Source organism: Sceloporus occidentalis, unplaced genomic scaffold (assembly GCF_023333645.1).
Source record: "Sceloporus occidentalis isolate IW3139 unplaced genomic scaffold, rSceOcc1.0.p SCAF_4, whole genome shotgun sequence".
NCBI lineage: Eukaryota > Metazoa > Chordata > Lepidosauria > Squamata > Phrynosomatidae > Sceloporus > Sceloporus occidentalis.
In genome coordinates, this window is record NW_028316984.1 from 108,575,135 (window position 1) to 108,600,620 (window position 25,486).

Genomic DNA, 25,486 nt, shown 5'->3' on the forward strand with positions numbered 1-25,486 from the left:
AAAAGTAGCTTTTCAGAAGTTACAAAGCTATGACTAAAAGGACTGCTTCTTCTGCTTAGACATCCATTTTTTCCCCAAGAGGTTCAGTGATGTATTGATTTATTGAATTTGTATCCCACCTTTCTCCAAAAACCCAAACTTCTGGAGGCGTGGTTTTCTGGTTTTGATTTAGAAGCCCATGGGAAGGGGTGCCTGGGATTTGGGTACGGCATATGACATTTCCACTCCTGCTCTAGATTATCCAAATACAAAATAGGATGGTTACTGAAACAATTGGAACAAGAAGATTCTTCTGCTCTTAGCATTTTTTAAATGCAGGAAGTTAAGTTTTCTTATTGTAGACTACAAACACTGTTCAGAACGTGAGAGTTAAGAAGACTGCACAAAGGTTAGGAATGATTTCTTCACATTCTGGATGCTTGTTGTAGATTTAGGGCCAGGGGCTAAAGCAAACAATTAGCACATTTATCTTGAGAAGGAACAGGTTTTGCTATACCATATTGACAATAAATAATTGAATCAGTTGTATCAACCTTTTTAGAGCAGGAACACTTTAGAAAACAATGCAGTTCCAACAGTCTACAACATAAGAAAATCTTAAATGTACAAAATATGAAAAAATGGATCACTGACAAATAAGTGGTTCACCCTGTGTAGAAGTATAATATTTACACATGCTCAATTTCTCCCATTTCTAAAAATATTGCATAGGTTCTCTGTATGTGTTACTAGAACATAGGATTTTTGTCCCAATGGAAGGTGTTTTAAAAATAGCACTTAGTTATTTCAGTGGCAAAGACAGTGACAAATTGTTAAATGTAGCACCCATCCAGCCCTAGCCATATCTCTTAATACAACCAAGGTATTAGCAGTGGTGTTGTCATGGAGTCTTCATCTCCAGTCCTCTAAAGCCGGTGTTAAAAATTTATCATCACTGAACATCTGATCTTGACTTAACATGGTCTGGAAATAAAAATATATTACAGAGTAAATTACATAAGCCAAAAGTATATATAGTCTACAGATACACTATGGATTTAGAGGGAATTTACATGGGTATAATTTATGAATTGCTCATTCAGGTTTATTTTCATACATAAAATGAATTTTATCAACATAAGTAAAAAGGTTTTATAATATATGGTATTGAATTCTATGAATACTAAAAGTGATAAGACTTCTATGTTTGCAAGTATAAAATATGTGAATGACTGGTCCTAGCTGGACAAATGCTGTAACACAAGGGAACAGGTAGTGAGCATGCTGCCTGGGAATTCCGGAAGGTGAAGTCCATAAAATCAATATTTCCATTGGTTAAAATGGGTGCACGTGCCATTTTGTCCCTCCCTGCTTGCTGTCCCTGAAGTAGCAAGACCGCAGACTCCAAGTCTGCAAACGGGGAGGGATGAGTGTACAGCTGAAAATTTCATTGTATATGCACTTTATGAAAAAGTAATATTTTTATTCCAACTTTACACAAATTTGTGCTTTTTATTTCATCCTTAAGAATATAACCCACACAGTATGTTAAACAGGAGTTTCATGGTTTAGATTTAGTTTTTTGGGGGAGTAAGCATATGCTTCCAGGAAGAATCCTTCAATATTGTCTTCCTCCCTGTCCACAGGCAGAGGAAGAAAATGGTGGATGGAGATCTTGTGCGTTGGGTTTATTCCATCTGCAAGATTCCAAAATTTTCAGGAACATCTCAGGAGAGATAATGAATCCACAAGATCCCAGTTTAAAATGCCCTAAACTGCATTTTTGGAGGCCTGTTTTAACACTACACAGGCCTTAGAGTAACATAGTTAATTTCCTTTTATTGACTTCACTCTGATGATTTTTATTTACGTTATTTGCTGAACCATCAAAACAAAACCATTTTATTAAAAGTGGCAAAGTTTTGTTACATAATGTGTAAATTGTGTCCTCAAATGATAGCCAATAAGCTTTGATGTTAGAGATCAATTTTATAAATTTACTGTTTGTTTTACCTATTGTATTTACTGGTTGGTGACCAAAATAAACTGTCTGACTACAATATGAGAGAAAAGACAAATGGGAAATGATGATAAAAATAAACCTCTCTGTCCCACTCCCATCTCAGACAGGTGAAGATGCCATGAAATTCTCTTGGTTTGCTATCAGTCATGGAGCCTCATTTGTTTATTTAAAGGATAAATTAGTAGTAATACTTACTGTGAGGTTGTTTATTCCTTGAGAAAGTTCCCCTATTTGCATTACTGTTCCTTCTGAATGTTCCATCTGTAAAATCATTTCAGCAAGGATGTAAAATCAAAAGACCTGCTACTGCACCTTATTCAAACAGTGCATGCATAATAAAGGATCTTCTGAATTATTCTGCATATGAGACATATCTACAGAAAAAAAGTTAATGTTGGCTTTTTAGGGCATGAAATATTTCTCTTAGCCTGACATACAGGATACTGGAATTTTTCCATTGAACATGTAGTATATTAGCAGAAAAAAATGATTGAGTTAGTTCATTGTGCAATAATATGGGGTTTTACAAAACTAAGCCAAAGTACTTGCCATATAAATAATTTGTATACATTTCTATGTTTGTTTCTTAGAACGGAACAAAGATATTTTTCAGTAATCAGCAATATTTCAACATGCATATATGTGCAGATTCTGGTATCTGGCATGCTGTGTTAATGAGTAAAAAAACAGTTGTTCATGCTTTGAACATATGAAGGAATGTAGTCATGTCCTGAGTTCAGTGTCTCAGTACTGTACTCAGAATGCCTTCATTTGAAACACATGTCTACATACTTGATTATCCAGATTTGTTATTTAGTGATGCAAATAGTTCATTTAGTTCCTCCTCTCACAGCAGTTGTATTGAAGATAAAGAACTGAATGAATTTATTTTCTTCTTGGTCCCTGTCTCCCTTCTGTACATCCAGCTTTCCCCATGGTTGGGGCAAGGGAATCTTTTCCACTCAAGCAGACTCCTCACATTAACAACCATCTTTACATCTGCAAATTCAAGCTGAACTGGTGCATCTTTTCCTCCCTTGCCAGCAACCCAAACCCTAATGGAAAATGTATCGAGCTTTCAGTGTAACCAAAATTTATATGCTGAAAATACAACAAAATAATAAACTGAAATACAACTTAATCCAGTATTCCCCGTTGTTGTTTTAAACCAGGGGTCGGCAACCTCCGGCCCGCGGGCTGGATGCGGCCCGCAGAGGCCTTTTGGCCAGCCCCTGGCTGCTGCTGCCGCCACCGATTGCGACTTTTCGCAGCTCCGGGCGCCGCCATTTCCCCCCCAAAATGGCGGTGAAGTCTCGTGCGACCTTCCCCGCCATTTTGGGGAAAAAATGGTGGCGGCCTAGAGGCGAAGTCTTGTGCGACCACAGAAAAGGTTGCACGAGACTTCGCCGCCATTAGCGGCGGCCTCTAGGAGGCCCGCGGCAGCCGCAGGAGCCCTCGAACAAGCCCTCTGGGAGGCCCAATGCCTTCGCCGGCGCCCTCCAAGAGGGCCCCGGCGGCGGCAGGGGGCCTCTGGGAGGCTGGTTGCCATCACCCTCCAGGAGGGCCCTGGCAGCAGCAGCGGGCCTCTGGGAGGCCAGTTGCTGTCGCCGTCGCCCTCCAGGCGGGCCCTGGCAGTGGTAGCGAGCCTCTGGGAGGCCGATTGCTGTCGCCGTCGCCCTCCAGGAGGGCCACGGCAGTGGCAGCGGGCCTCTGGGAGGCCCGATGCCCTCGCCGTCACCCTCCAGGAGGGGCCCGGCAACGGCAAAAGGGCCTCCCAGAGGCCCGCTGCCGCCACTGGAGCCCTCTTGGAGGGCCCCAGCGACGGCAAAAGGGCCAGCAAACAGGCCTCCAGCACTGGCGGCCCCCACTGGCTTTTTTGCCGGGCTCTGACGGGGCCTGGGGCCCTGTCAGGGGCCGGCAAAGAGGAGGAGGCCTGGCCCCCGGAGAGTGGAAGCTCCGCCCCGGCATATGGCTCCGCCCCCGGAGGGTGGAAGCTGCACCCCCGGCACGCGGCCCCGCCCCCGGAGGGTGGAAGCTCCACCTCCCGGCTTCGGCCCCCCAGTCGCCAGAGGGACAGCAACCCAGCCCCCAGCTCAAAAAGGTTGCCTACCCCTGTTTTAAACACTGATTAATGCAACTTCTTAGAATCAGGCACCCAGAAGAGAACGCTGTATAGATGAGACCTGATCAGTGTAGAATATAATGGGATAGTATATATAATGACTTGGAATCTATCTTTCTGTTAATGCAGTCTAAAATAGCATTCACCTTCCTTGCTGCAGCATCACACTTCTGGCTGATATTCAAAGAAGAGGCTAATTGGTTGTTCTCATCCTTCTAAGCAAGTGATCATGTGAGGGGATTGCTACAAGGACTGTTTTGGAAATTGCTGTCATGAGGGGGTGGGAACATGAGCACTTTTCTGAACAACGGGGGAGCAGACTCCCTTCAGCCACAGCAGCTACAGTGAGGATTGAGGTCCAAGGGGGCAGGGGAAAGGCAGGTATAAGCCTAAGGGAGGAACTTTGGTTGGCTACCATTGAACCCAAGGCAACATCTTACACTTACCAGTTCTGCACCCAGTACTGCCCCAGTGTCTAGGCTCTTCCATACCTAGAATCTGACTTAGTCTTGCCTTAAGATTGGGTCCTATGGTCCTCTACCTATTTGACACAGCCAAATTAGGAATCTAGAAACAAATCTTGGTACTATGCCTTGAAGGTATATACTAGTTATGGTGACCCCAGTTATAAAAATGCTTACCTACACCAAACACCAGAAGGCTGTCATCAATAATAATGGGGTGGTGAGTTAGTGGGCCAGATCCTGACATGATTTAGTTGGCATGGAATGCAGGTTTCAGGTTTGGCTTGCTGAGTCTAGGGATCCAATCAGAAGTGACTTTCTTTATCCATGTGTGCATTCCCATACTCAGCTATCCTCAATTGCTGCACCTATTTAGGGGGGCAGGCTGGCCCCATTGTGTATTTTTATCTTTCAGAGTGGCTATTTCTACCTACTCAGTGGTGAGGGCACTTGAAAGGGGTGAACCTCATAATCTATGTGTAACTGGCAAAGCCTAAAAGCAGGTGTTGATAGCCATGCAATAGAATAGCAGAACGTGGGAAGGTGCACTCCCCACCAGGCAGGGTATGTGAAAGACAACGGATTAGCTTTAAGGCAGGGGTGGGCAGCTCTGGGCGGTAGGGGGTAGCATTAAACCTCAACGAGACCTTGGAGGTTGCACCATGTTGCCAAAGAAATTCAAAGAATTTTCTTGCCCTCAAATTGCCCTTAAGTAGCATGGGGGGGGGGGGACTATACACAGAAGAGCTACACAAAAAATGTGAAAGGTTGAATGACACATGGGAAGAAGAAACTTGTAAGGATGAACCTCAGATTTTGGAGAGTGCAGTGAAAGCTGCACTCAAAGTAATTGGGAAAAATAAATCACCAGGAACAGACAACATAACAATAGAACTGTTACAATCCACAGACACAGATTAAAGTACTGTATAGTTTTAATTATCAAAAACAAAGCAGTGGCTCACCAATTGGAAGCGATCAATATGCATGGACAAAAAAGGAGGCACAGAAGATTGCAGTATCCATTGCATTAATTTCCTCTGCAAGTAAGGTCATGCTCAAGCCAAGACTCCTACCATATATGGAACAAGACATCCCAGAGAAACAGGCACTAGGGAATCCAGAAGAAAATGCATGTTCTTTATTGACTACAGCGAAGCCTTCAACTGCATAGATCATAGAAAGCTACAACTCGCTCTTAGAATAAAGGGAGTGCCTGGTGGTCCTGATGTTTAACCTGTACTCAGGACAAGTGGCTGCCATTAGAACAGAATACGGAGAAACAGAATGGTCCCCAACTGGCAATGGTATCCAGGCAAAGTGTCCAGGCAAAGCTGCATTGTATCACCCTGCTTATTCAATCTGTATAGCATCATATGCACAGCAGGCTTAGATTCAGAGACAGGAGGAGTAAAGATTGGGGGGAGGAACTTTAACAATCTAGGATATGCAGATGACACAGTACTACTAGCAAAACCCAATAAGGACCTGGAGGAATTGTTGAAGAAGATATCCTAGAAAAGAAAAAAATTGAAATAGTCAAAAGAGTTCCAAAATCTTGGATCAAATATTGTCAAGAGTGGAAACTGCAGTTAAGAAATCAGAAGACAATTAGGAATGGGAAGGACAGCAATGAAAGAACTAGATAAGTTTTTAAAGTACAAAGATATAACTGTGAACACTACAATGAGCCATTATTTTCCCCATCACCATATATGGATGAGAGAGCTGGACAGTGAAGAAAGTGAACAGAAAGAAAATAATTATTTGGGATGTGTTGCTGAAGAACAGTGCTAAGGATACGTGGACAGCCAAAAAGACAAACAAATGGGCCCTAGAACAGATCAAGCCTGAATGTTCCCTGGAAGCCAGGATAACTAAATTGAGGTGTTGTACTTTGGCCACATCATGGGAAGGTATGGCTCATTAGAAAAGACAATGATGTTGGGAAAGGCAGAGGCTAGTAGAAGGAAAGAAAGACCACACTCCAGATGGTTAGACTCAATCAAGGAGGCCATGGGCGTGAGCAGAGCAGCTGAGGATGGTAGTTTGGAGATGTCTCATCCACAAGGTTGCCATGAGTCAAAGTCAACCTGAGGGCAGTTAACAACAAAGTATAAGGGCTTTTTTTTTGCCATGGTTTTAGTCCCCTGGGCCATTTTAGACCCAGAAGAGCCCCTTTTAACAACAGGAAGTAAATGGAAGTAACTTTAAAAACAACAACAACCACCTTTCCCAGGCCTAAAATGGCCTAGGGAGGCCAAAAACATGGTAAAATATTCCCATGCCCCCCCCCCCCAGTGGTCTCGGACTTTTTACCTTTGTCACTCCCTTTACATCTACATCTGGATATCAACCCCCCCACACACACACATAACATAGTATATGAATCAAAATATTTTGTTTGTTTAGTGTGTATTTTTGTTAATTCATCCATGTATATTCATATTTTAACATTTTATAAGATTATGAAGCCCCAAGCACCTGCTTGCCTTTCTCTTTTCCTCCAAGACAGAAAAGGTTTGGGAAGCAGAGAAGGAGGGGGAATCAGGGCCTCCAAGTCTTGCCCTCCTGAGGGTCCTTCCCCACCATTTGAGAACCACTATCCTGAAGGGAAAAATAAAGCCTAAGGGCCACATGGGCTGCACTTTCTCCACCTCTGTTTTTATAAGATGACAGTGTCTTGAACTACTAGACATAGTGCTCTTTGCAGAATGTACCATGGTCTTAGAAGCCCCATGGAGACAGACATGGAGTAGGTCAGAGCTGCACAGGCTCAGAGCACCTTGTTTGTTTACTACAGTGGCCAAGCAGGTGATCCCAAGCTTCCCATCAGGGCAACAGCCCTCTATGCTAATTGAAAGGCACATAGCCACCATGATCAGAAGCCACTGATAGTCATAGCCTCCACAAATCTATCTAAAGTGATTTGATTTGGTGGCTCATAAGGAATCCGATCCTGAGACAAAGCACTTTGCTTTTATGCAAAGCCAGTTTGCAACAAAACTAACCATTATCCAGACTATGATAGGAACAGCTGTAGTAAAATGGGGCTGTGGCAATGTTACAAAGAGTTCCTTTCTAGCCCTATCATTTTAATTGCAGGTTACATCAGGAGCTTTGGCTGGTTAAAAGACCTTAAATAACTTCCAAATAAACGTTTGTAAAAAGTTCTGTGTGTACATCTCTTACCCACCTGCTCCATGGTTGCCTAGGATTGTATTCCAAATGCATAATGGTCATCAAATTGCTTACATTAGATAAAACAAAAGGCAAATTACATTTTGAATGACAGAGAAATGAAATGTGTTAGATGGAATGGCTCATGCATATGAAAAAATTAAAATTATGCAATTAGTTTCTTCAATTTACCGCAATTTTTCTGATTCAGTTTCTCACATGGAAACCAGAATCCATAGAAGGTCCATCAGGCTCTTCTATCTTGCAGAAAGCTTACAAGCTCCTACTTGCTCCATTTTTCAGGTTTTAAAAAAATTGCTTTACACATTCTTCTCCACATGCTATGGTTAGGATGGCAATTTAGAGAATCTCTTCAAACTCCACAGTGTTTTAATTCCACCACAAAGAAAATAATCACAATGTAAGAAGTTGGACATTTATCCCAAGGTATGACTTTTATTGTCTTGCTGATAAAGTTGCATTTCCATTTTTAAAGATGTATTATTATGCTTAACTCTTTTAATTACATGTCATATACATTCAAAATGGTGCAGACACTGCACAGTCGAAACAACATGTCTTATTAAGAATATACAAACCAGTTGTACTGCTCAGAATAAAACAGACATATCTTTACAACTATTTATATTAAAAATTAATATAAAAAGTTAAAAATATCTCTGGGTGGCATCTGTTGAATATAAAAACATAACAGTCCTACGACAGAAGTGCACAAAGAGGACTCCTGCTAGATTGGGGATTTTGGCTGCCTTGACGTTCAACTACCAACTGTTGTGTAAAGCTTTTTATATTCCTGAAAAAGGGCTTGAAAAGTAGGATGGCATAATAGTTGCAGAAGGAAACATTCCTTTGATGTTTTAAGTATAAAACTTTTCAGGCCTCATCTTCAAACAATCATTAAATCCATGCAGATGCAGTATGTACGTTTAGTTAAATTGTAACAAAAGATTATTTCAAAGCTTTGGGATGCATGAAGAGGATGAGAGGTGAGTGACGTCAGTCCGCCTGGCCCACCTGATCCAGTTTGTTTAATTCTTTGTCAGGGAGGGCACTGTGCACTTTGTAAGCACTGTAGATCTTCTGAGTGCCATTGGTTGTACTTATATATGTATCCATAGGACAAATGTAATCTGTTGATTCATCAAACTTCTTTTTTCTTAAGTTTCCAAAATGTGAAAATCCAAGTTTCTTTGGCTAATGGGGGAATGGGTGGGGAGGAGAGAACAAAAAAATAATGCTTCAGAGAAGCACATCACAGAGCAACAATAATAAAACCATTACTAGTACTCACTTGTGCTTTCAAAGCAGTAATTTACCTTTCACATATTTCACAGTAGTAATAAGCATGGATTTTGCTATACTTTATATTGATTACAATTTCCTGGGGGAAATTGAACTAATCTATCAAAAAGCAGAGGGAGGATTTTACCTTCATTAGTAAATTTATTCTAATAAATTTGGGCAGAGGGAAAGACTGTGGGGCTAATCTAAACATTTAGAATAAAACTCTTTAGCATAACTTGCTATCATCTCCTCGTACAAATCAATTTCAATCACAGAAGATGTCTGCAGCATGCTAACAACAACAACAACTATTGTTATTGTTAAATGGGGATCTATAAGTTATAAAGAATTCTTCATCACTGGATTTTCTCATCCAAGTTTACTGCCATTAACAAGTTCTTATGTTGGGGGAAACAGACAGATTTAGGAAGATCTGTGCTTTTTCTTTTATTTATTGAACCACACTGTTGCATCAAAAACTTCACATGAAACCCACTTTTTCTTGTTGCAACTTGAAAAATTCAACAAAAGAGCAAGTCTCTGCTTTTTTAGAAAAATTGGAATAGTCACTGAGCAAATGTGCAGCCTTTAAGGGCCTTGATCAACACTACCTCTAACCTTTCCTAACCTTTCAACAGACAAATCCAATGAGATATTACATTTCTATATATGCCTACTCAGAAATAAGGCCTGTGGTGTAAGGAGAGGTCACTTCCTGTAACTATAGTTCTTTGAGTGGACATCTGTGAAGTCACATAAATCAGTTGTCCTGCACAGGTGCAGGATAATCCATTTGTGAGATTCACAGAGATCACTATGAAGAAATGGTAGTTATTCCCAGGTAAGTGTGCACATGACTGCAGCCTTAATTGCATGAATTCAGCAATTTGCATTTCTAGTGCACTGAGTAACAAATTGAAAACAGTGTGTAACAGTTATGAACCTGGTTAGCGTGTTCAGTTTCAGTGCAACAGGTATATATGTGAACTGTGTGTAATGGTGAGCTGAGCACAACAATTGAGCAATGGCCAAAAAAGAACAAATTACACCAGCAGGATTCCAACCAGATTCAGAATCTGCTTCCTGTGTCCGGAAGGGCTTTTTCTGTCTACAGAAAGCTTTTGATCACGTGAAGGAATTCATGGGGGAATGGAATGGTGGAAGAGGCTGTAATTCATATCAGTTTCTCCCTCTCCTGTCAGTGCTATCCATCTGCTCCAGAGGATGGGGGCCCTCCAGCACAGTTGTCTACAGAGAGGGTTTCCATGCTTTCTGCTAGTGGGAGCATTCTCAGGAGAACTCCGGTCAGGGAACATTCCTGGCTGGCAATCAAGAAGTTGGATCTAACGAGTATCATGCAGGCTTTGGGTTATGCCCTTCTCTTTCATCTGTAGCTGTACACCAGATTTCAAATGACTTGGCAGTTACAAGCCATTCCCTCTCACTTGGGTAGCTTAAATTGCACTACCTTCCATTAGTCAGATTTCCCAGAATTTTTCAGGATAAGTCACTGCAGTTATCAAGAGAGATTTATGTCATTAGATAGATAGATAGATAGATAGATAGATAGATAGATAGATAGATAAGATAGTCTGGATTTCTGAGCAATCCAGCACTTAAGTGAGAGGTTAAAACAAAATAAAATACTTTTGAAGTTTATTTTTAAAGTGCAAACCAGGACATCATCATGTTTCTGAATGCATCCATTATCTCTGTATAGCCTACCCGGACTTTAGCAGTGGTAGTCAGAGGCGTATAAACTGTAGATTCCACTATTTCCCTTTTTTCTTGCTGTGCTTCTTGTCCAATGAGTACATTGAAGTTAGTGGTTAAGTGGCGTCTTAGTAGTGTCTTTTGAGGAGGAATGTTGAGAAGCATTGCCAGTGTATCACCATTAAAACGAGGTTCAAGGATCTGTTGGAAACACAACCACATACCATCACTTTGCTGGATTCCCTACATAATAACAGCACCCCGTGATGTGCAAAACTGCTCAATTCTATTTCCGAAAGATGTAAGTCCATTTATGAAGACTCAAGTCCCCAAGTAAATTTCTGGCCTATTTTTTGCAAAAGGTTTTTTATGTAAAACTTTTGCAAAAAAAAGTCTCAAAAAATACTGAAAAACATGCAAAACTTTGTGAAATGTCAAGATAAGTTAAGAATCTTGCAAATATTCATTACATTCCAGGTGCATACATCTGAAGAGACACAAGCTCTCTGAACTAGTTAATTAAAAAGCTCATAAATATGTGTACACATATTTATGACCTTTTTGACAATCCTCTCCCCACCATGTAGGATGGGACTGTGCCCTTGCGACTTTCTCAAAACAAGAAGCTTCAGTTTCAAAACAGACTTCCTAGAACTGTTATCAAAGGCATCACTGCATTAACTGTTTGTTTTGATTCTAAACCACTGCAGACTTAAGACCTTGTTAAAGATGTTCCATGTTGGCAGATATTTTGTTTTCTTTGGTACAGCACACACACATTAAGAAACTGAGTTGACAGTTTATCAATTTCCATTTTGAAAACAATTTCCGTTCTCCAATTTCATCATTGCAAAACCAGATATTAAATGCCAGCACTACCTTATTTCTTCAGTCATTTAACACTGACAATTTCCTTTTCATAAAATATCCAAATTGATCAATAAACACATTTCCCGTCATAACAAATAGGATTTTGTTTCCCCTTAGTGAACTGAAACATTTGAAAACACATTTTTAGTTAATTGTTAATTTTATTAAAATTAAAACATTTAATTAGAAAGAAGCAAAATTTAAGACATAGTTTCTTACAATGAGACCACCATGAACTCCACTTCCTCGAAGGTTTGGTGCATATTCTGCCAGATCTACTGATCTGAGCCATTCCATCACTCTGTGATTGGACCACTGAACCACCTCAGAAGGGGAAATGTTGTTCTGTATTGCAAAAAAGATATATATTAATACTGCTACTGCAACTAAATCAATGTCTATACCACATCTATATTATATCTAATGATATCTCAAACCTCTGATTCCACCACTGAATAGAAAGTCAGCACATATATAAATCCCACTGTTTCAGTGGTTCTACTCTAGTTGTGTGTTTTCAAATTATTTCTGGCTTATGGCAAACCTAAGGACAACCAATGATCGGGTTTTCTTGGCATGATTTGTTCAGAGAGTGTTTACCTTTGCCTTGCTCTGAGGCTGAGAGAGTGAGACTTGGCCAAGGTCAACCTAGTGGGTTTCCATTGCAGAACAGAGATTCAGACCCTGGTCTTCTAGTTCAACACTCCAACAGCTGTACCGTGTTGGCTCTTTAGGGACTTATAATAGGTTTTAGGCTATAAGTAAAATCTATCAAAAAGCAAACACTAAAATATAAAATATTAAATGATAAATTTAAAAAAGATCAAGTAAACATTTAAAATTAGAGACTTGGTACATAATTTTTAAATTAAGCATCGGCATCAGTGTATGAAGAGATGCATCTTGAACAGGTGTCAGAAGCATGCCCCTTTTAAATACATGGAAGTGATGTGGGTCACCATGGATAAGGCTCTACTTCTGGGCTGTTCACTACATGGATGGCTGCAGGAGGGGAGCAATCAGAAGTCATTATCCAGTGACTTTAGAGGTAACATTGGTCCATAGCAGGGAAGAGGATCTACAAGGTAACCCACCCCTAAACTATTTAGGGCTTTATATGCCAACTGGAAGAGCCTGAGTTTGGCTCAGTAGTTAACAGACAACCACCGCAGTTGCTTTAGCACTGGTGTAATGTGTATGTGTGGCCTTTACTGAGCATCCTAGAAAAACACATTCTGCACCATCTGCAGCTTCCAAACAAAACACAACAATAACCCCATATAAAGCATATTGTCTGTGAGTGTATGTGCCTCTAAGTTGTCTGTTGACTTATGGTGACCCCATTCATTTTAGAGAGGCTTCTTAGTCAAAAAATACTCAGAGGTGGTTTTGCCAGTTCTTTCCTCTGAAATATAGCTTACAGCACTTGGTATTCATTGGCAGTTTAAATACTAACTAGAGCTGACCCTGCTTCCTTTCTAAGATCAGATGGGCTTTGGTGCGCTTCAGGTATTTACTGTAAGTAGCTTACAATAATTTAGGTGAGGTTGTTAGTGCAACTGCTGTAGCTTAGCTACCCTATACTGGAAAGGGCAGCATTGGCATACCTACCACAGCTCATCATAGGTGTTTTTGCTATAAGTCACTGAGAGTAATGAAATGAAGATTATATCCAAACTGTATACTTGTTTATAGTTAGAACACAAATAAATTTATTATTTCTGCCTTCTCAGACAGAATATGCTATTAAATAATCCTCTTGCATAGTGAATCCATTTTCCAAAACTTGCAATGTATTTGACCTTTACTTAGATCTCTTTTATGGGACGCGGTGGCTTAGCAGTTAACATGCTGACTCTGACAACTGCAAGGTCAAGCAGATCGCAAGTTTGAGACCCAAGTGCTGTGAGATGGAATGAGCTTGTCACTAGTCCCAGCTTCTGCCAACCTATCAGTTCGAAAACTTGTAAAAGTGCAAGTAGATAAATAGGTACCACTTTGGTGGGAAGGTTACAGTGTTCTGTGTGTCTTGGTGCTTAGTCATGCTGGCCACATGAACATAGGGCCATCTTTAACAATGCTAGCTCTCTCAGCTTAGTAACGGAGATGAGCACCGCTCCCTACGACTAGAAACCATGTCAAAGGGGAAGCTTTTACCTTTTACCAGATCTTCTTTTGCACTTTACAGTGCAATTCAAAGGTCCATGTCCATTTCACCACAAAAGAGGAACTGCTCCAGATTAGACGAACTTTGGTTGATACACCAACTGCGTCCCTATCTGGCCCAGAGGGACCTTGGAGTAGTAGTATAGGCACTGGCAATCTCTCGTCTTGATTTCTGTAACATGCTCTACATGGGGCTAACTTTGTACCAAGTTCGGAAGCTTCAATTAATCCAAAACGCTGCAGCCAGATTGGTCACAGGAACATCAAGATTTGACCATATTATTCCAATATTAAGATCTCTTCATTGGCTGCCGATCAGCTTCCGGCACAATACAAAGTGTTGGTTATTACCTTTAAAGCCCTACATGGCTTGGGCCCGAGTTACTTAAGGGAACGCCTCTCTCTACACAATCTGCCCCGCACTCTTAGAACATCAGGAAAGAAACTATTGGAACATATGAAAACTAGACTAACTACAACTTCCCATAAAGGGTTTAAAGCCGCAGCCCCTAAATTATGGAACAACTTACCAGAAGAGATCCTTCTCATTACCACCTTAGAAGCCTTTAACAAAGCACTTAAGATGGATCTCTTCTGCTGGGCCTATCCACTTGACCTTTTATAGTTGATTTATGGAACAGTTCCACTCTGACTTGATAGCACGGGAAACTGATGACGATTTGGCCTTTTTAGCAATTGGTAGTAATATTGTTGTTGTTCTTACTAACTGTATTTTTAGATAATTTTGTATTTTGTATTGTGGTTTTTATTCTTTGCTGTAATCCCACCTCGATCCGCAGGGAGAGATGGGAAATACAAATAAAATTTATTATTATTATTATTATTATTATTATTATTATTATTATTATTTGTATCCCACCCCTCTGAGAACAATCGGGGTGGCTAACAAAGTTAAAAATACAGAACATATAAAATCCCTAATACCCTCCCCTCCTTAAAAAAGTATTGAATCCAATACAGTATTTAAAAAGGCACAAAACAAAAAATACACAAACAAGCATACAAGTTAAAAACTGATCAAAAAGTCAGCAACATCACACCCACAAACTATCAGTGGGAGTAGCAGTATCTTTCCCAGACGTTCTTCTAAGGCCAGGTTCTCTATTCTGGGAAGGCCTGCCTTTTTAAAGCTGTCTAAGGATGTAAGAAGACGGATCTCATCTGGCAGGCCGTTCCACAGTCTGGGGGCGACGATGGAAAATGCCCTCTGGGAGGTAGGCGAAAGCCTAGATTTTTGTGGCTGAAGTAGGCCTCTCCCAGAGGAGCAGAGTGTGCAGGGAGGATTATAGGGGAGAAGGCGGTCCCGAAGATAGTTTGGACCCCAGCCATTTAGGGCTTTAAGGGTGATAACCAACACCTTGTACTGGGTCCGGAAGCTAATGGATAGCCAGTGGAGGGACTTTAGAACCGGCGTAATATGGTCCCTCCTGGATGTTCCAGAAATTACTCTGGCTGCCATATTCTGTACTAATTGCAGTTTCTGGACCAAGCACGAGGGTAGCCCCATGTAGGGTGCATTACAGTCTCAAGATCCCTTACTTCCAGAAAAGGGCGCAGCTGGCGTATCAGCTGAATATTATTATTATTATTATTATTATTATTATTATTATTATTATTATTAGAATGAATCTGGTCTTCCAATGGATTTAGTTATGCGATAGTGAATCCTAAATAATTCAGGTACTGCCTACTGTACACATGGCCTGCATATAATCAGAGAGAAGTTGAGAAACTTCCCAGGACTAACTGGAGAACTTGTTCTGATAAGAAAGGCTGAGAGAGACTTAACATTCTTCTTCCACTCCTGCTTTTTGTTATGGATAAACAAGAACTATTTCTAGGAAGCAAACAATCAGTACAGGGATGGTTTCTCTTTTCACCTCATCAGCTGGCCTTCTACGTAGGCAGTGGGGGTTGAAATTGTTCACATGCAGCACATGAATGGCACACTTAATGCTGAGATGATGAAGCTGGCTTGTGACTTTGAGAAACAGAAGGTCATTCTGCAAAACAAAACAAACTAGTCAAGTAGCATGCAGTGCCAAAACCACAACTGACAAGGTAGCCTATCGATTTAGATCTTGAGACCCAACCTACTTGGTACAGTAATGAAATAAATGGAATCCTAAAAAAAACAGCAGTATATATATTTTTTTTGTTTGGGAAGAAGAATTGGAAGAATTCTTATAGTAGTCTTATAGAAGGACACAATGTGTCCACTGTGATTCCTGTCAAAGCTTCCAGAAGTTACAAAATCACTTCCAGTAAATGAATGGGGGCACAGTTCCTATGCGTATTCACAAACCTCCCCCCTCCCCAATTTTTCTTTCTTCCTTTCATGTGAGAGACCTGTGAAGGCATTTGTTTAAGTGAGGAGGAATGCTCCAACATCCGCTAATAGGCAGAACGTATCACCCCTATTTTTAAGATGCTGGGGTCTGGTATTTGCCCTGCTTTTCTGCTGAGCTTCCCAAGCCCTTCCAGATCAGCAACATGTTTGCCCACTTCCTGCTCTTTTCCATTCTTGCTGTTATGAAGTTGAGGGTCAAATGTAATGGTCAATGCACAGCATTAATACCAAGTGCAGGATTTTTGTGACTTTTATCAGGACTGTGGCAAGCATGGAGAGAAGTTTAACCCTTCCCTCTTGAGCCAAAATCCTGTCAGAAATTGCTCCTGTCCTTATTTGGGGCAGCAATTAACTTTAGTAAAAAAACAAAAACAACCACATCAAAACTACTGTTACATTTCATCCAATGCATGCTTTTGCTTTAAGTTTCTGCAAGTGATCTGCTCTGCTTCAGTTTCTTGAGAGTTAAACAGTGCTTTAGAGTGAATGGGAGGACAGCTTTTTAAAAATTTAATTTGACTTTATGTGTTCACATAAGAACAAATTAGAAATGCTAATTCTAAATATAATTATTGTTAAATATCTAAAAATAAAATTTAAGGAGAAAATAATTCTAGTATAAAACCAATTTATCTATTTTGTCATCTAAGCTCTCTGTGTTGTGTGAGTGTGTGTGTTTTAAGCAAAAGAAAAGCTACAGCTATTCCCAAGCTTTTAAAATTAGAATCAGTTTTTGACATCTTACCACAGTTAGATATTGCAGCATTCTGCCATCAACTCTTGATTCATGAAACTGATCTTTGTATTGAGGTAAACCAATATCATCAAGCCACCCTACAGAACACACAAAGACAATGTATCATTTCCCCCTAAACCATATTCTTTGGAGAACAAAATTGAAGCATTTGTGCTCTTTCATTTACCACTAACTCTTTATCTCACCATAAATGTTATCATAATCAAATCAACTGATTATTTTCGTATTTCACTATGAAAAATTCGCACCTCAACATGGAGGCTGGATAGAACACTTTTGATTAGTGTTACAAATCTATAACATCCTCTTGATCTGGTTAATCCTACTGACAAACTGAAGCTCCAAGTCCGAATCCCCATATCCTGATCTTATGGTAAGGTGGAAATTTTTGAAGACAAAATTCAATTTGCGTACTTCCATTTTCTTTCACCCCCTAAAGTAAAACCAAAACATCCTACAAAATATAAAATAGGCAAGAAAGCTATTAATTATTTTATCTGTTTTTTTTACCACTGCTAATACTTACGCGTCACCCAGATGTGATCTAGCTGTGCAGACTTATCATCTTGTTTTGCATTTATAGCTTTAACTGCCAGAACCAATTTCTTCCTGTGTAGAGGATGTTTTATTCCTAGTTCCTATAAAAGACAATCATGATAACTATTAAAATACTATCTGCCACGATGGCAATTATGCAGACAAAACACATATGACAGAGTTAAGTTAACTGAGTTAACAGAGTTAAGAGTTAACTGAGGCCCTGGGTGGGAAGCGGTGTGCTGGTGGCGATTCTAGGGTTTGGGAGCACGCAGCAACCGCATGCTCCTGCACCCTAGCACTTAACAGCAGCACCATCCTTACGCAGCGCTGTCCACACAGTGCACGCATCGATGACATCACACATGCACCGCATCCAAACAGGGCGGCATGCGTAATGTCACCGTGATGCCCCAGGGCGTTAATGGCACTTTGGCAGCGGCGCTGGAGGGAGCTGCATTTTGCAGCGCCTTTTTGGGGCAGATCGTCGCCACACCCGTGCGGTTGCTGCGGCAACGATCAGGGGCAGGAAGGGGCGGAGTCTCACCTCTCCTTCCTGCCCATCTGTACCGGGCCTGAGTTTTTTGAACTAGATGCTGTATTTAATACTGAGATTTTCTACAGATGATTAGGTGAACGTTTAAATCCCAGGAATCTCTAAAGTGAAACTAAATGGTTTGGTAAGGAGCTGTTGAAAGATCAAAAAATTAAGATAGAGAACAGGGATCTATTTATGTCTGCACGTCTGACTCACAACTGATTTCATGCTGAGGATGAGATTTAAGTTAAACTTTCACAATTACATCTCTAAAGTAATAAACTTGATGAGAGCTAAAAAACTGAAACTCATTCCAGACAGGACAGAGGTACTATGGGCTGGCTGTCAATCTGCTTGTCAAGATGGTAGCCATCTATGCTGGATGTGGTTAGACTTCTTCATCACTTCAATTTCACAGCTTGGGGTGCTTTTAGATGCAGCCCTGTTCGTAAGATCATAATAAGAGCTTTTGTGAATTAGATCAAAGACCTATTGCCATAGTGGCACTTTGCGTAAACAGGACTCTTAAGTTGTTATTAACATGGAACGCAAACATGTTCTGTCTGCATTAGTTATTTGTGTCATTCTGCTACTTCTTGGTTAAGACAGGAAATGGGACAGGGTGGGGTTATAGGAATTGCAATACTTAAAAATGGCTTGCATCTTAAAGGTGGATAGGAATTCTGAAAAGGCATGAAAGACTACAGTGTTGCACTTGTTAGAGCTCCACAAACATTTAACTGTATTTTTAGGGAGAAAAACCATAACTTTGAGAAGTTACTTTGTGGAACATGAATCCCAGAATCCACCCTATCAAATGGCCATGCTATCTGGGATATTCTGCAAGTTGTACTGCAAAAAGTAACTTTCCCAAGCTCTAGAAAAACATATCACTGTTTGAAAGAATTTCTGGGGGGAAAGTTTTTGGCTGGATTTTTCTACATATTTGCAAGCAACTATTTTTGTCATCATAATTGCTTTAATGTCCCTGCTACCGCAAATGTGGCCTCTGAGAAACAGGAGAGCAACTAGGCATGCACCACCATTGGGAACAATGGGACATAAGGTCTCACAGATGCTTAAATCCATGGATGGCAAGTTCACGGATACGGATGTCCCACTGTACAGTAAAAATTGTAATTCAAACATTTTTGAAAAAGGCCATAACATAGAAATGTTCAGCCCATACAGACTACTAATTTTAGCTCTCCACCAGTGTTCCAGAACGATCTCTTTAAACTAGTAAGACTGAAACACTCATTCCTGCATCTCTTATGGAACCCTGGTGGCACAGTGGTTAAATGCCAGTACAGTGCGCCTGCATCATATGCGGGCGCACTATACACATCTTTCAGCATATGCTGAAAGCTGCATAGGGTGGTACGTCCCATTCAGATGAATAGGGCACGTGCCCATGGCGCATGTGTGCTGCCGTGCCACCACATTCACGAGCCCCATTCACTTGAATGGGGCTTGAGCATGCGCGGTATTTGGCTTACGTGAGGGGGTCCAGAACGGATCCCCCACATAAGCCAAGGGCAGACTGTACTACAGTCAAAATGTTGTGAGTTCGATCCCAGAGCTCCAAGTTGACTCAGCCTACCATCCTTTCATAGCCCGGTAAAATGAGTACCCAGCTTGTTGGGTGCAATTAGCTAATACACTTCAAAGTGGTTAGAGAATACCTAGCACTATAAAGTGATATAGAAATGTAAGTGCTATTGTTATTAAGGGCAACTGCTGGACAGAGAAACCTTCTACAGACTGGTGCTCAGTTCTGAACTTTTCCTCCTTTTATACAGACTTGCCACTTTTTGATAATGTAATTAATATCTAAATACCAAATATAACTGGTGACCAATAATATATTTTGCACCTTTCAACAATCTTGTACAGTGGACCCTTGTTATCCGCTGGGGTTTGGTTCCAGGAACCTCCGTGAATAACAAAATCCGTGTATGTTCAAGTCTCATTAAATACAATGGCATAGCAAAATGGTGTCCCTTATATAAAATAGAAAAATCAGGGTTTGATATTTGAAATTTATACTTTTTTAAAAATATTTTCAAGCCGTGGATGCTTGAATCCGTGTATAAAATATCCGTGTATAAGGAGGGCCAACTGTATACTATTTTGAGCTTTCCAGACATGGGTGCATTTTATAGAAAAACAATGACTATTTCGTATCCTACTCAATTGAAATTTCTGCTGACATTCTAGAATGCTTACCTTTTCCATGTCTTGTGGTGTTGCTGTTAAAAGTGTGTGACCAGATGTTACCCACTGCCGTGCAAAAATGACATATTGACCGAGACCAAAATCCTCAAGCCAGCTACACACTCGTTCATTGCCCCATTGGGCAAATGGGGCGTTATGATCACTAGGGAACACAAGTAAAGAATTGAATTTTATCGTCACTGTCATCAATTTATATGCTAGGAAATGGAAATTATATATAGTTGAAATAACAGGTAGGTGGATGTAAGTGTTCTGAACTTTACGGCCAGGTTTTACTGCATCCCACATCATTATGTTTGGTGCAAATACTGAAATTCTTTTTCAATAACATAAAGTGACAGGGCAATGCAAATGGTTAAAGTTCCATTCCCACTGGTAATGTGTTGTGTGACATGTTCATGGGTTACAGTGTAAAAAGGAAAGGTGGCAAAATCTGTGCCTGCCCTGGAAGCTACTACCAAGATCTAACAATGGCATTTGCTAATAAAAAATTAAGAAAGACTTCAAGGTAGGCCTTTACCTCTACTGCATTAATGATACAAACAGTGTTTACTAAATCATCTCTAGACAGCTGCAAGGTATGTAAGAGCAGTTACTGTACAAGAGCATAGAGATTATTTCCAAGATAGTCCATTATGCAATAGTTAGCAATGCTACAGCAAAAATAAATAGCCAGTCTTTACTTCTTCTGTCCCTTGGTGTCCTTTGACCGAGACAGTCTAGGTCCAGCTGTTGCACGGAGGCCACCTCTTCGAAATTCAACCAAGCCCAGATCATCCCCAGGAAAATTGCCAGACTGAGTCCTGCGTATTCTTTTTGGAGAGATTAAAAAAAAAAGTCACTAGGCATTAAAATGCAAAAAGCAGCTTTTACACAAAAATGCAAGAAATGTGTAAATATTATTGGGAATACAATAATTTGCAACATTTCTGTATTTTTTTTAAAATTTCAAAGATAATGAAGAAAGGACCAAAATAAATCAACCACTTACTTTCCCCATATCTTCTTTATTCCTTTTGGGCTTCTTTTACTTTCTGGAGATAATGGAGACTGTGCACCAGACTCTGTTCCAGACGACAAGGGCGAAAGGTCTTCTGAAGTGATTGTGCCATCCATATTGTCGGAGTCTCCTTTGATTTAAACATGTCACTGAGATTATTCATGAAGCATAAAATGCACAAGATAAAGTCTCTCTCTTGTACATGCATGCACAAAGTCCTTCAAACATTCAGGTTATCACATCATAATGTGCTAGAACATAAAACACTGGAAGAGACAATTGATCCATTCAGTTATTGTACAATGGGCAGATGTACTAGAAACTGGTAATTCTCATTTAATTTGTAACATGAATACAGGATGGTTTTTCCAAGGACGCAGTGTTGAATGAAACCAGAGTCTCAAAATTCTTGGCTGGTAGTATTTTACATTTTACACTGGGCCCTTGGTATCTGCTAGGGTTTTGTTCCAGGATTCCCCATGGATACCAAAATCCATGGATGCTCAAGTCCCATTAAAAACAATGGCATAGTGAAATAGTGTCCCTTATATAAAACAGCAAAATCAAGTTTTGCTTTTTGGAGTGTGTGTGTGTGTGTACACACACACACACATACACACACACTCTTAATATTTTCAAGACATGAATGGCTGAATCCATGGATAAAGAATTCGTGTATACAGAGTGCTGAATGTGTTACATCCCACCCACCCTGGTCTTTTGTCTTGTATAATTAAATGGCAAAAAATAAGGAGCATTTAAAGCTTTTTTTGCCCAAAACACAAATTCTGCTTCCAAAGGTGATAGTTTCAATTATGCCTAGCATCCACTGTAATCAACTAGAAAAAGAAGTCATGAATCCAACAAGCAAGTTCCAAGATCAAAAACTAGTATTTGCCTAAAATTCATCTTATTTTAGTAGGGGGGGAAAAGGCTTTTCCTTTCAAGGCAAGAAATAATGGTTTAGGTAGTCCCCTCTCTGCAATTTATAGTTTGAATCAAGAAATGATGAATCTACTTAATTGCTAGCATAAGAGCTGCATAACAACTACGCATACAGTACCTAAGATTGGTGCACTGACACTCCTGATGCGATCTTCAATCATTCCAAGAATCAGAAAGCCACATGAAGAAGCAAAGATGATGGAAAATTCAAGCAAAACAAAGTTATAGAAAAGCAAAGAAAGAAAAAAGCCAAAGGCAGGAAATAACTAATTAACAGGAAGCAAAGTAACAAAGCAGATGAAGTTTCAAGGCATGCCATCTAAGAGCAAAATGTTCTATCTATAGCAAGAACAGTGCATTTTATAAAGGATTCACAATGTATTGTGTTACATATTTTACTTTTTTGCCTTTCTGTATGAAACACTCCTAAGTTAAAACAGTAAAAAGAACAAAAGGCTGTCCTATTTGTCATGTATGTGCAAACAAATGCCAGTAAAATCTGGTTGCTCAGTTTAAAAGAATCCTGATTCTCAGGACTTTGTTAATAAGTTTTATTTATAAACAGAGCTTAGGGAGTTTTGCTGTTCCTGAGAGGGTTTTTTAAAAAAAAATATGTACTTATTATTTTAAGAGGCTTATACTTTCAAATGGGTTTCTCAACATTAACTGAACAGCAGAGGAGGCCATGCCTCCTGTGGTATAGGCTAGTTCATTTCAAAATTCCACTACTGAAACCTATAGCTTATTCTGAGGTGCCAGAATAATGACAATCTATGAGCTCACTATCCTGACATTATGTTCAGGAGTATTAGAAAAAGCACTGGATTGTAACTAGCAAGGCAGTGCAGCATCAAAACCCAGTAGAACATCATCTTTGCAGATGGATACACAAAGTGTGTTATCTGAAGTTCCATTGAAATTAATGGAGCTTACTGAAAGCAGGCAGCCTCAGCACTCTTGCTACAGAGCCTTCTCTAGCATGGTAACCTCTAACTTGCTTTGAGAGCTAATCAAATGAGTGAGGGCACTCATGCACATTGAGCATTGTGCACAGGGAATTCTAGCACGTTCTGCAACTGCTTAATTCTAGACTTCGCAGGAGCAGGTAGAATTCCATGCATACACCAAGTCTTTATATGCCAGACAATACTCAAATAACTGACTAAACGTACAGCAGCAGAGACTCACCATGAACATGGCTAAGCAGTTAACAGCCCTGGAATCTAGGAAATTAAGAAATCCACCTTTCCACTTTCTGTTAGTTAAAGTGAAAACTTGGTAGGATGTCCATTTTTGGATTAATTGATTTTGATATAACTCATGGTGATATTGTAGCATATGCTTTTAAATAACTGCACTTTAAGCTGCATATGACACCAAGGCAAATTTTTATTCATACACAGTTAATTTTTCTTTTCCTTGCAGTACATACTCAGGCTCTGTATGCCGTTGTCCTCATTGCCATTCACACGACATGTACTGGGAGAACCAGGTGTATTGTATATCCCATTATCACCATTGTGTGCTGGTCGAAACAGCTTCCCTGGCAAAGTTTGGTACTTGCTGCTTTTCACCTGTGGCCTATTCTGTGTGGATTTTTAAAACAAACAAACAAACAAACAACAGCAGAACACAACATTATTTCTAAAGTTCACTGACTTTACTGAAATCAGAAGCAGGAGTCAAAACCTTTTATTCTATGAGAAATCAGTGTTTGGATAATACAGACTATACCATGGTGACATTAGCATAGCAGCATGTGACTCTATATGTGAACCATAATATCCAGGGACATGAGCAACCTGTGTTATTTACTTCAGACCTACAGGACCTGATGTGGTTGTCTGAAGCAATTAAGCAGGAACATCACAAGTAAAGCACAAAGACAGGGGAAGGTCTTGTTCCGAGGCAAAGACCTGAATGATGCATGTGAGAAGGGTTTAATGTTGGTAAAAACCAGAATGATGGAGACAATGGTAGATAGCACTGGTGTAAAAAAATAAATCATGCCACAAACCCCATGAATGCTTTCATTTTAACTTTGTATACTTTAACCATCATCATCAATACTCTTAAAGACAATAAGTATTGGAAAATATTCAATCTGGAATGAAAATGTCACTAGGTTTACAATTACCACTTCCACCAAGATGTCTACTTCTTGTTTGTAGCTCTTGGTCAGCAATTTTCTTTGGCGGCATGGAGAAATGTTGGCTCTGCTATTTTGACTGATGGGCAGCCTACATGGCCCCATCAGTCACTTCTAACTCTTCTACTGAGTGAGGAAGTAAGATACAATGTCTTACTCTTTAGACATGTAAGTATTTAATATGCGTTCATCCATCTCCCCTCGCTCTAGTCCAAGAGAAGTTTTCCTTTAAGCTCTGACCTTGTTACAATATCTATTACACAAATGCTAAAATGGAAATCTTAACTACCATATACTGTATACTCGACTGTAAGTCGGGAAATTTTTGCTCCAAAATGGCCTCCAAAATCCTGGTCAGAATACACGGGGCAATATGGTACTATGACCAAGCCTCTCCCCAGCTGGCCTTCGTCTGCAAAGGACAACCCAGGTGGGGAGATGCTGGGAAAGGTGACCAATCGCTCTGCAGCCTCTCCCCAGCTAGGCTTCCTCCGCAGGGGGAAACCCTGCCAGGGACAGGCTGGAGTGACTGATCACCCTGCAGCTCTTCCCAACCAGGCTTCCTCTGTGGGGGAAAGCCCAGCCGGGGACAGGCTGGGAAGGGCGACAGATAGCCCTGAAGCCTGTTTTTTTGTGGGTTTTCGGGCTATGTGGCCAAAATCTTCTAGAACATGGCCACATAGCCCAAAAAACCCACAAAAAAAAAAACCATGGATGCCAGCCATGAAAGCCTTTGACTTCATGCCCTGAAGCCTCTTCTCAACCAGGCTTCCTCCACGGGGAAAAGGCCAGCTGTGGAAAGCCTGGGAAGGCCAATGGATTGCCTTCAGCCTCTCCTCAACCAGGTTGCTTCCGCAGGGGCCAGCCCAGCTGGCGAGATGCTGGGAACGGCGATCGATCACCAGCAGCCTCTCCCCAGCTGGGCTCCTCTTTTAAGTCTGAGGCTCGACTTATCCACGGGTCATATAAAAATCCACATTTTTGGCCCCAAAAGATGACCTTGACTTATACATGATGTCAAAATATAGGTGAGTATATGTGGTAGTTTGCTCAAAGCATCTGCTCATGAATACTGACAAACATACATTTGTGGTGACAAAAGAGGAGAAGGGGAAAAAAAGAACAACCA

General features: G+C 40.4%; 1 protein-coding gene across 8 annotated transcripts in view; it reads right to left on the reverse strand.

The window, feature by feature from the left end:
* Positions 1-578: 578 nt before the first annotated feature.
* Positions 579-25,486, reverse strand: part of LOC149314491 (liprin-beta-2-like) — a 183,877-nt gene continuing 158,969 nt past the window's right edge. For 5 of the 8 annotated variants that reach the window (XM_089521235.1, XM_089521233.1, XM_089521236.1 and 2 more), the window contains 11 exons: positions 23,641-23,794; positions 22,327-22,359; positions 21,255-21,393; positions 20,947-21,075; positions 20,255-20,405; positions 17,477-17,588; positions 16,939-17,027; positions 15,724-15,846; positions 11,876-12,001; positions 10,799-10,987; positions 8,216-8,983 (listed from right to left, as the gene is read on the reverse strand). In XM_089521235.1, coding sequence (XP_089377361.1) covers positions 8,786-8,983; positions 10,799-10,987; positions 11,876-12,001; positions 15,724-15,846; positions 16,939-17,027; positions 17,477-17,588; positions 20,255-20,405; positions 20,947-21,075; positions 21,255-21,393; positions 22,327-22,359; positions 23,641-23,794 — 1,443 coding nt within the window. In that variant the 3' untranslated portion in view covers positions 8,216-8,785. Of the gene's footprint in view, positions 964-2,197; positions 2,264-8,215; positions 8,984-10,798; positions 10,988-11,875; positions 12,002-15,723; positions 15,847-16,938; positions 17,028-17,476; positions 17,589-20,254; positions 20,406-20,946; positions 21,076-21,254; positions 21,394-22,326; positions 22,360-23,640; positions 23,795-25,486 lie in introns of those variants that run through there. The other 3 variants (XM_089521234.1, XM_089521237.1, XM_089521240.1) reach the window with 2 other exon arrangements.